This window comes from Biomphalaria glabrata, chromosome 14 (assembly GCF_947242115.1).
Source record: "Biomphalaria glabrata chromosome 14, xgBioGlab47.1, whole genome shotgun sequence".
NCBI lineage: Eukaryota > Metazoa > Mollusca > Gastropoda > Planorbidae > Biomphalaria > Biomphalaria glabrata.
Window position 1 is genome coordinate 25,307,770 of NC_074724.1, and position 12,473 is coordinate 25,320,242.

Consider the following 12,473-nt stretch of genomic DNA (forward strand, 5'->3'; position numbering starts at 1 on the left):
TCTTGACCCCTGTTTAGGGTGTTTTATTTCATTTTTTGTATAGTAATTTTAATTGGATTTGATCGTATTTGTATTTTTATAATTAGATTATAAGATTAGAAGAATTTGTTCTTTATCTTTCTATAGGGTCTCAGTCTTAGTAGGCTATCAGTCTCAGTCTCAAGTTCAGTATTGAGATCTCAGCTTTAGGCTACAGGACTGAGGTTTTCATCTGACGTTTCAAGTTTGTTTTTACGAGTCTGAGGTTCCAGATTCAGAACTGCGGGTTGCTGTGTTCAGACCTGGTGGTACAGTTCGAAGTTGTGAGCTTTGGTGTTACTATGAACTTGTTTATTGTGGATAAACAGTCTCTTGGATAGGAGATATATGGACTTGTCATGAAGTGGTTGTCTTGAAATATTATTGAAGGCAATATTACTGAACTTTATAATTTAAGGTGAATATGTTTGTTTGTTTATTGTAATCTACAATTTATTGTAATTACAAGTATTGAATTTTCACATCATATTATATGTATGTATATTTTGTGCTTATCATTATCATTGATCAGATCGCATTGTCATTGTAAATATATCACAAGATTAAATACATAATTTTATTTAAATCATCATACACATCGTTTATTAGTTTATGCACAACTGGGTGTGTATGGTGTGACTGTCGGGCTGAACTTCGGATAAAATTAATAATAACTTATCAATTTAATTATAACACACACAAATTGAAATAATATTAATTTTAATACCTAGACACATGAATGCATAATAATATTCAATATTATAAATAAAACTTAAGACCTGACAGTCCTGTTGGCTCATATTTCTCACGGCTATGGCCAAATTTCGATTCACGGTGCCCTCGCTGCGGGGAAGAAGAGGAAACCGTGACTCATATTCTGTTTGACTGCCCCAGACTTGTTGATCTCCGTCTCGAAATTCTCGACCTGTATGGCGACATTTATGCACTACGCAAGACTGCAGGGTTTCTGTCCAGGACTTTTGCAAGAGAGGATTTGAGCCTCTCAAGTCCTCACTCAAATGAACTGTAATTCAGTCACCAATGGAAGCACAACTTGTTCAGTCGCTACTTAGATTTTAATTGATCCGATGGTGCAAAAAAAAAAAAAAAAGGCTAGAATTTGGCTACTCAGAATCCAGGGGGGGGGGAGTGCAAGTGCACCACCTTGCACTGCCCCCCCCCCGTGAGCGCCCATGCCGGAGTACCACCAGGTCCAGATGCTTTATTCTGTTTAATGTTCGCTAATAGTTTTTGGATTCCATTTTCTTGTACTTATGTTGTCTACTTGGTTCAAATTAATTAATCTGTCTTTGTCTCCTGGGGCTGAGAATTCTGATGCAAAGTATTTATATAGGATGTTAGCCTTAGTTTTATTTTCATTATTTTTAAAGTTATCTTCTCCTTTTAAATGGCGCTACTCCTGTTGTTTTCATTTTCTTAGAATTAATGTAAGACCATAGGTTTTTATTGTTCTGCTTAGATATTACATTGTTTATGTAATCACTCTGCAGCTGTCTGCTCTATCTGACTGAGTTTCTTTAAATTTCCTGTATAGGTTTCCTTCTGTTCGGAAAGTTTCTTTAACTTATTATGAAACCAGCATTTATTAATTTTGTTAAATACGTATTTAGTTGGTATATAATTTTCTACAATGTCTTTAAGATAGTTGTTAATGAAATTCCAGAAGTCATAAACTTGTTGGTTTATAACATAGTAGTTGTGTTAGATTGTATTTGCTCCAGAGTAAGATTTTTCTTTTGGGTTTTATATTAGTAACTGCTTTTTTTTTTTTTTTACTGTATTTTAAAGATAATCAAGGTCAGATAGTCCATGGTTAATATCATAATCTACCACTAATCTAGGTCTGTTGGTTAAGAAGCGATCTAATGTGAAGTTTAATCTGTTTTTTTTTTTTTAAATAACTTGATCTGAACTGAAGTTGTGTAAAGTTTCTATGGATAACTCATTGATGTCCTTAAGGTTTTAGTGTTGGTCTACGGTTGCAATTTTTCAATTATATCAGGCAGGTTGAAGTTACCCATGAACCGAAAAACTGAATTTTTATTTTTTCCTTTAAGTGTAGTTAACTGATTGTAAAGTTCTTGCATGTTCTCTAAACTAGAATTAGGTTGCCTGTAGATACTGCCTATTATTAGGGATGTTGAGGCAGTGTTATTTCTATAAATTGTTGAATCTATATTTTTTAAGTTAAGTAAAGTAATTTCTTTTGCTATAGGAGTGTTTATTATTGCTAAAAGAACTTCTCCATGATTATCTGTCCTATTTTTTTCTAAAAACTTCATAATCGCTATTGACTATTTCTGAGTTATAAATTTCAGGATGTTGCCAAGTTTCTGTTCCTGCAATGAAGTCTGGCTCCTCACTTTCTAATAAGAGAAGGAGCTTTTTTTTTTTTTTTTACAAAAAAAAGAGATATATTCAACTTGATGCAATATTTTTAAATAGTAACAAAAAGTTACATTTTGATATCAAATGCAATTTTTGTGCAAAAGCTTTAAGAACTGGTGAGATGGTGTTCCAAATACTAAATAACATACAAACAAACTCATCTGAAATAAGATCTTTGTATACAAGTTTATTTTTTTTTTGTTCAAATCAAGGCACATTTCTCAAACAAACTACATGTCAACCAATGTCAACCATTCTTCAATTGGAAAAAAAAAAGGTCTGTGGAAACTGAAATGGGCGATATGATTGTTAGAAAAGAAAAAATTACACCAAGTCATTCTAACATAATTGTGAAACAAAAACATCATGACTTGACATACATCATCAAGCAATGACATTAGAAATAAAAAAAAACAAATTATTCACATTTTGAATTATATAAAATAAAAACAACTAGTGATTACCATTGTTGCTATAGTTACAGCAGAATACTATTTATACTGATTCTGTTTGATGACATGTTTCTTTTAAAATCAGATGAAACAAGTGCCTGGTAGACATTGAAATGAAAAAGAAGAAATGGAGCTTTTTTTTGTTTTAAAAAAAAGAGATATATATTCAACTTTTTGCAATATTTTTAAGCAGTAACAAAAAGTTACATTTTGATATCAAATGCAATTTTTGTGGAAAAGTTTTAAGGACAAATAAAATACAATAAAAAAATATTATGGTGTTTGCTAACATGTCTACTGCAGCTATAATGAACTAGGTAATTGATCATCACATCTAATAAAAAAAATTAATTGGCGCCCATATTAAAACAAAATACACAATCAATAAATAATTACTAATTAATATATTAACTTAATTATTTATTAAATTAAAAAAAAAGGGAGATTAAAACAAAAAAATTGATACATTTCTTTTCCTATAAAACTAATGGAACAAAAAAAAAAGTACTTTGGACATCTGAGAACACATTTTGAATGTAACTTTCTTTTAGAAAACAAATTAAAATATGTTCTTGGGACTGATGAAATGATCATTAAATGTGTATTATAGAAACATCAGACAGATTGTGTATTGGAGTGGGAATTACAACCAAAAAACACTAAAGGAAAAGAAAAATATGAAATTGAAACAAAACTTAACAGCATAAAACAATATCCTTGTAATGTACAAGTCAAAACATGATTTGATCAAGATGCATATAAATATGTATCAAACCTAGATTGTGCTCGACACCCATTACATCTGCCTCTGTCAATATTAAATTAATAAGCCAAAAATCATGTTTCAAAAATAATTTAGTTTGAAAAAATAATTGAGTTTCCTTTAAAATTCCTTATTCTTTATCTAACAAAATAAAGATAATAGGCTTACCAAGCAGTAGATAGATTTATTTATTGATATTTGATATAAAATTAAAATATTTTATAATTGGACGCAACAGTCAAAATGCTTTCTGGTATAATGGCAAATAATTTAGTAATTTTTATTTTCAGTGACCTTTAGATGTAAGGTGATTTTTTTTTTGTATTCTCTCGTCAACACATAAAAAAAAAAGGTGAGATCTAATGAAGAGTCCTAATCAAGGACACTACAATCAGCATTTCAAAAAGAACTGGACTTTTTCAATAGTTCATCACACAGAAATCACTTGATAACAATCTAGCAAAGTGAAAATCATTCAGATGTTTAAAGAATTGTTTTGGCCAAATACTAGATAGGTCAGTGATTATTAATAACAAGTTTGATTCAATAGTAAGTACAATCATGTAACCAAAAAATTGGTAAAAGTAATTGTAAAAAAATATTTAGTTGTGGGGGGTGGGGGTGGTGGCATTAAAATATTTAAAAGAAATACTTTTGTGCATTGTATTTTGATTACATTAAAAATGACACACAATTTTCAATGTTTAATCCTATTTGTTGTTTTTCAGATGTAGCCATAAATAAAGTCAGTAGATTCTTTGCCTTCTGCAAATTGCAAATGCCAGCATGAATAAAAAAAAATCAACAACATGAAATTCACAGCATGTAATGATGATGTCATTTGATCAAGATTAAGTACATACAGCCAATTTGTACAGGAGTTGTATATGTTAATATGATACACACCAACTTGAACATACTATGTATAAATATCTATATATAATCATCATACCAATTTCTTGTGTTTTGTAAATTGGTATTTAAAAATCTTATTATTTTGTGTTTGAAAACAGAGTGCATTTAAATATTTACAAAGCAAAAAAAAAACAAAAAAAAAACATGTCCAAAGCAGACGGACAAAGTGTTATGAACTTGTTAAGTATATAACAAAAAAAAAAAGGTCATTGCCAAATGAACACATATTTTATGCTTCAGTCAAAAGCTAGACAATACTGTGATTCAAGTCAACAAGAAAGGGCACAGAATGGTATTGAAACATTGTTTATTTTTCAAATGCATTTTAAAAAGTTGTTTTTACTTTTAAATGATAGCAACAAAACAAAACATAAAACTACAAATTTGCTCCATCAATTTGTCCTTCATGTGTTGCAAATATTTGTTGTTTAAAGATAGTCATGTTGTATATATATATATATATATATATTTATATCTTTTTTTTTATTTACACATTCCTGGTAATTAAAAAAAAATATTTTTCTTCTACCAGAGTTTGTACTTAAAGAAGATTTAAAACAAAATATTTTGGATCAACCAAAAATCAGGAGCACAGAAAATGTAGGGCTTTTTATATATACAGACATCACATTTTCAAATGGAAAGGTCAAGTAAGTGAAGCTTTTTGATTTTTTAAATCTTTTAAAAAAATGATTTGGTAAACTTAGATATTTACTAGTATAAAAACTATTTACTTTTTTAAAAAAAGCAGGAGATAAAATGTAGGCTAACCTCTCTTTCTCCTGTCAATTATTCATAAAGAATTGTACTCAATTGGAAAAAAAAAGAGATTCACAAATAAATTTTGATCTGACTGATTTCAAATGTCAATATTGTTTACTTTTTTTCCATTATAACCAAATTGTTACTGATCACAGTGCATTGACATTGTCTCTTCTCCCATAATTCACTCTTCACAGATTTGAAAAGATTTTAAAAAATTAATCTTGCACTACAGCAGAATATGTCAACACACCAAGCAAGTCTGTATTTTACAAAATGCGTATATTTCATAAATTAATTACCATAAACTTAAATTACTTTGTTCAAGTTTTGCTTTGATATTGAGAATCCAAACCTTTGAAATTACTTTAATCCAATAAAGCATTTAAACATAAAGCCAGTAACCTAGTTTCTATAAAAAAAAACACACATTAATTTCATTTTTAAGTACTGCTTATATCTAGCAGCTATAACTTCGAAATATTAATCATGATTTGACAGTACTCTCTTGACTACATGAATACAGGCAATTATATCATCATCTTTGCTGCTATACATTTTATGTTTATAGCTGAATCATTATTTAAAAAAAAAGCCTTAAATTATTTATTCCTGTTAATCTGGCAGCAATTTAAGCATTAAACTGTGCATATGTACAAAAATACTCAAATCTAAAATGAGTTGAACACAGTGGGAGTTGAATACTAGAGATTCCTGGGTAAGTAAAGGCAAACAAAATATTGTATTATTTTCAAAAGTATATAAAAGGACTAAAACTAGAGTTGAAATGCATCCCTCTTTTTAAACAAACACTTTGAAGAACAATATATCTTTAGTAAAGAGATTCTTTGAAGCAATTTAGTGCTTACCTTTAGTAGTAAAAAGCAATGGAAAAAAAACAACAAACTATCATGCTACAAATTCTCAGAACAGTAATTTGTAATTATTCAATTTACTTTCAAATATAAAATCTAATGCCATCAAATTTTCAAGGCAGCATTGTTATAAAAAAACAAAACACATAGGCACTTAAGAAAGAAGTTTAGCTGTACCATAGTACACTGTGTGTTTAAAAACAGAGTAAACCAGTCTAAGTCAAAAGGGAAAAAAAATAAAAATAAGGTTTTGCAATAAGTTCTATTATCTGCCAATGTTTACAAATCATGAAGAAACAAAGGGATGATCTTGATTAACTTTATCACTAATTTCTTTTCTATTTGATGATTATGTCAAGTTTATTTCTTAATACAGGGTGCAAAACATTAGGTAATAGAAAATAAAACCTCTTACTTACATTTATTTCCAAACATCGCTTTCTTAGCTCTGGTAATAGCATCAAATTCTAGAATGTAATTCTAAACTATATTTCCCAACCTTATGTCTCTTAAAAATTTAAACTGAGATTTTAAAATGTCACTGACATTGATAAGAATGCTGTGGTTTGGATAAATACACTACACATCAACAATAGCACCTAGTCTTGACAAACAAACAAAATAGAAAATATCATCTGAACACAGAGAATGCTGAAAGTATTCGTCAGTTATTGCCAGTTCCTTATAAATGTGCTGGTCGATTTGAAGGTGGTGCTTTAGAGGGAGAAGCAATGTGTTTTCAAGATCAAAAGGTAAACACTGATCAGTTTATTACAACTGACATCTGTAGAACTATCTAAATGGTGAAGTAATCAATATCGCATACAATTATATAAATTTAGTTCAATAATCTGCTTGAATATCCTTGAGAAGGGTAGCTTGGAGTAAGGTGACTAAAGGCGTTAAACAAAAGAAGATAACCATTTATTATTTCCACTAAGACATCATATTAAATCCTCATGCATGATCCTAATTAATTAGTTCAAAGAATAAAACTTTTTATTATTTATTTTTTTTTGCTGTTCAAAAAATTTAAACTTTTTGCTCTGAAATTCTCTTTTGTTAAAATAAAGTTCATTCATAAACATTAAAAGAACTACTCTGCATTAATTGCTACAGACTACTGCAAAAAAAAAAAAAAGAAAAAAAAGCTCACTGATAATCCAAACAGAAATGTTCTTAGAACCAGCTGTTTTAATTAAATCACTAACCCTTCCTAAACTTCTGTCCCACTTTTATTCAATACGTTTATAAATCAACTCAATTTTGATGTGGGCATGATTCACACAGTTGCCTCGTCTGAAGATTCTAAATGTACTGAACCTAACAGCAATGTTTTCTTACCCCCCCCCCTCCCCAAGAATTAAAGGATTACATTTAACATTATCTTCATATCCTCTAGAGCCACCTACCAGACGTTTAACTTTTCCTTGAGACAAGATGAACTTGAATAGTAGAAGATACATTAATCTCAAGACATTTCCAGAAATGCCTTTGAACACATTCCACACCCTAATACTACAAACTAGAATATATGTATATATCTATATATATATATATCTCTGTAAAATGCTACTGAACTTTTATACTTAATTTTAGTTTCTTCCAGTACAGAAGCAAGGCAGTAGAAAGCATGATGCAGAGAAAATAGTATCATTATAAAAAAAATATATAATGATTAAAAAAATTAAATGCCATTATAGTTGATATATAACAAATGAACACAAGGTGGTAGAATGCCTAATTAATAGACATTTTTACAGCATGAACTAATTAATGAGATTTTGAAAAAACAAAAACAATATACATTGAATTAAAACAAAAGATAATTAATGACACCATGGAAATAAACACAGTTGTCTGCTCTTCAAAAAGGAAAAGTTATTGTCTCCCTTAGCCCTCTACTACTCTAGTGGGCTACTCCGATTTTGTTACATTAAATCAACATTATCCAACAGAAAGTTTGTTGTTTTTAAAGTAGAAAAAATAACTTGTGACAACTATATTTTTTCCCCATGTGGTGTCAAACTTTTCAATTCTGTCATTGTAAGAGACCTTGGCTAAACTGACCTACTTATAAAGACTTGCTACTTAAATATAGTTAGAAAAAAAAACAAAATTGTATTTTAATTTGTATAGTAATTTTTTGTCAAAATGTTACGATACAGAATTTGCTTACAGGTTCAGGCAAGTCTAATTTAGAATAACTTGAGCTCGAAGGACATGATGTATTGACAAAATGATCAGTTCTACAAGATGGATTCCAGGCTTTTTTATCCTTGAGAGCTTTAATCTTGACTAAAAATTTCTCAACTGTAATATTTAGCTGATCCAAATTAGTTTGACTTTTTAAATTTCTGTATTAAACCTAATGTACTTTTCTATCAAGCGAATACAGATAATATTCAAAGCATATGTGGAAAAAAAACTATATCTGATCTTTAAAAAAATTTAGGGAAATTAAACCGAAATACAGTTAAGTTTATCTATTAAAATCTAGAGTAAATGTATAAGACTTTGAATAGATATGAGGCTTGTTGAACACTTGAGGTTTTTTTATGTTGTTTTTTTTAAGAAAGATGTGTTTTTATTTTCCTTTAATCATGAGGCATTTACAAACAACTGACATGCAAGTGAAACATTTTAAAGCAAAAACTACTTTTAAGAAAAACTGAATAAAAAATGTAACACACAAAAAACAGAAGTTGTTAATTAGCAACTTATTTCGGCATAAGGCATGTTTGTTACTGGACTACATAAAAATACTTTTTTTTTTTACATCATTGTAGTACAAACTGTGCGCAATGAATAACAATAACATCAATATCTTTAAAACATACACAAATTAAAATCACTCTTTCAAAAGTTTGTTAAAACAAAAAAAGATCTCATTTAAAAAAATTAAAATTGTGTTTGAGTTCAGAAAAGTGAATTCTTGCAAGTCCCATTGAACACAATCATCTTTGAAAGATCAAAGTCCATCCACAAACTAGCAATGAAATGACCAGGCCAAGAAATAAATCCTCCGCAGTTGAACATGGCACTTGCCAGAGCGCATTCCCAAGAACTGAAAGGAAAATGTCCAGTTTCCTCCACAACACAGTTCACAAGCTCAAAGGTTGAAGGTCAGAAAAACAAAAACATCAATACAAATTGTCATTCAAATGTTGATTTTTTTTTTTGCACACTTTTATTTTTTTTTTACAAAGTTTGAAAGTAGCTGAGCAGAGTGTATGGCTTAGTTTTTGGAGGGTCTTGAAAAGTTTTGAAAAGTCAACTCTCCCACATGTGCAGCCTAATTGTAATCTTTGGTTGCTTTTTTGCTTTACTCGTCGTCTTTGTCCTTTTGGGGTTTGATCTCGCACACTTCAAACAACTCCTCTGGAGTGTAGCCAAGCAAGTTGTGCAGGTCACAGACAAATCTGTAGACATACCGTTTGCCAGCTGTCTTATGAATGATGTTCTTGTCATAGTAGTATCTGTCAGACAGAAGACATAGTGGTTATATACAGGAGACATTGAAGTTCTACTACTCATGTTTACACCACCCTCTTGTTTTTATTTTGGTTACAAAAGAGTTGAATTACTTTTAAAATTATCTTATCTAAAAAAGTAATAACTAAAAAAAAATATTTTTTTCAATTATTTTTGTACAGCACATATTTCCTGCTACTACATGCTCAGTGAGCTATGGTCCAATCCCTTCCGTGTATCAATGGGGGAGGGGGTTATCTGGGAGAACATTTCTGCTTTTAGGTGCTCATTTAATACAACTCAGCTCAAATCAAGATTTAAACTCTAGCCCCCTGACAGATAGCCAAGTGGTCTATGCTACCCAGCGAAACATCTTCAATATAAATGAATTATAGAAAGCTCAAGATTTTGTGCTTAATTGCTTTAAAAAATCAAATGAAGTTCCCTAATTACACGCGTTAAGCGAAAATGCATATACTTAAAACGAGAAAAATAAATCTAGGCTTAATGTAAAAGACATGTTATCTACTTTAAAAAATGACGATTAGAAAGAAGTGTACCTACCTTAAGCCTCTACTAAGCTTCTCATAATTCATTTTTGGCTTGTTTTTTCTGATGCCCCACCTCCTGGCCACTTCATCTGGATCAGAAAGCTTGAACTCCCAGCCATCCCCAGTCCAGCTAATGAAATGCTGGCAAGATTTGTCTGTTAGCTGCTCCAGCAGAAACTGCCACAGTTGAATAGGACCACTTCCTGTAACACACATAGTCAATAGAATTACTTGAAAAGTAAACAAAAAAATAGTTCTTGCAATTTTATTTTTTTTATCTGAAAAAATCTTAAACTATAAAATACAAAATCTGTATTTTCAAAATGAAGTATAAAATATATAGCGCCCCTTCAACATAAGGCAAATTGAATCCTGTGATTTGTCTTCAAAACAATAATTGAGGGCTCCCAGATAAGTGGGGGCTCTAAGCTGTAGCTTATGTTGCCTATAAGTAAACCCAGCACTGAAAATATTGCCTATAAGTAAGCCCAGCACCGAAAATATTGCATATAAGTAAGCCCAGCACCGAAAATATTGCATATAAGTAAACCCAGCACTGAAAATATTGCCTATAAGTAAGCTGAGCACTGAAAATATTGCCTATAAGTAGACCCAGCACTGAAAATATTGCTTATAAGTAAACCCAGCACTGAATATATTGCTTATAAGTAAACCCAGCACTGAGAATATTGCCTATTGGATTTTATTTTGTTGTATTCCAAGGGCTAATGTATGCAATATGTCATTATATTCATTAACATTTCAATGCCTTTCTAAATCAATATTAAATATTAGGCCATCACATAACTGAAACAAATTATTGTTTTTTAAATTTTATTTTAGAATGGAATCAATAAGCTACTTTGAAGAACAAAAGAAAAAACAAACAAACAAAAAGTATAAAAAAATTAATGTGGCAAATAAGGGAACAACAGCGATTTTTTTTTTGTTTTCCTTTCAATGCATAGAAATCTGGCAGCGTCAGAGAATTGGAACCACATTTTAAATAAAATTAAAAAGGATTAACAATACAATCATACCGAGTGATGTTAACACACAATACAAGCCTACAGACATTGCTTTAAACACAAAATGTATGCAACAAGCTTGAGTGCAGGTCAGTCAATAGATATAATATAGATGAATAAAATCAAGGTACTGTAAGATAATAACAGTGCGGAGTGCATGAATAAAACCAAGGTACTTTAAGATAATGACAGTGCAGAGTGCACATATTATTTAGTTTTCTTTTGACAAGCTAGTACCAGTGTTAACACAAGGTTTGATACTGACGCTGTTCAACGTGCACCAGTGATTGTTCAATAAAGGAGATGTGTGTCACCCAAGGCTTAAAAGTGCATTCCTTTTAATATAATATTAGCATAGAAAGATCAAGTCCTTGAGGACACACACTTTTTTTTTTTTTAAACGACGTTTGACAAAGTTTAAGGGGAAGATAATTAATGTTTCTCAAAACTTAAATTATAAAAACAACAACAAAAGTTGGTGGAAGAGAGAATGAATGATTGTCAAAGAGAAACTCGGAGTTGGGAATAAACAAAAGAAAACCTACAACTAGAATTCTGCACTTATATGGGTTAGACACAGACATATATAGTTTACGATGCTGCCAGTACAAAGACAAAACACACCTAGACGTCTCTGCATAATGCTTGGCAAAACCTTAAATACAGTCGAGGCAACAGAATCAAGCTTATATTAGTGCATTCTCAATCAAATGTCAATAGTCTTTTCTAATTATTTGAACAAGCAAGGCAATGTACAGTTTTGTGATAGCAAACATTGCTTGGAAAAAAAAAAGCAAAAAAGCATTTCATTGAAAGAAAACCAAATTCAGAAGGAAAAAAAATGAGCACAATATAATAAAAAACATGCGAAAATTGCAAAGTTTCAATGTGGACAGTGGAACAAGTTCCTATGTGATAGTGACATTTGAACAAACTCACCTAAACCACGCCCATCAGGACCCCTTAATATGGAGCAGTCTGCAATATTTGTTATCAATCAAATACAATGACAATTTAAAAAAAAACAACTGCGCACATTTATACAGAAATAGTTGTAAACGAGCTATGACACTAATACAATGTACATTATTTTATTGTCACGACAATGGCCATGTCAAGCCAGTGCCGTCCCCTGCCCCACAATTTACATTTAACATATCACTATCAGTCATAGCAATTATCAAAGACTTGTAAAGGTGTGTGACTTTAAAAAGTATTCTACGACT

At 30.4% G+C, this 12,473-nt stretch overlaps 1 protein-coding gene across 7 annotated transcripts in view; it reads right to left on the bottom strand.

Moving 5' to 3' along the window:
* Window positions 1-2,594: 2,594 nt before the first annotated feature.
* LOC106058523 (protein C-ets-1-like) overlaps window positions 2,595-12,473 on the bottom strand; it is a 157,571-nt gene continuing 147,692 nt past the window's right edge. For 5 of the 7 annotated variants that reach the window (XM_056009980.1, XM_056009979.1, XM_056009981.1 and 2 more), the window contains 3 exons: window positions 12,187-12,225; window positions 10,233-10,422; window positions 2,595-9,673 (listed from right to left, as the gene is read on the bottom strand). In XM_056009980.1, coding sequence (XP_055865955.1) covers window positions 9,520-9,673; window positions 10,233-10,422; window positions 12,187-12,225 — 383 coding nt within the window. In that variant the 3' untranslated portion in view covers window positions 2,595-9,519. The remainder of the gene's footprint in view (window positions 9,674-10,232; window positions 10,423-12,186; window positions 12,226-12,473) is intronic. The other 2 variants (XM_056009978.1, XM_056009977.1) reach the window with 1 other exon arrangement.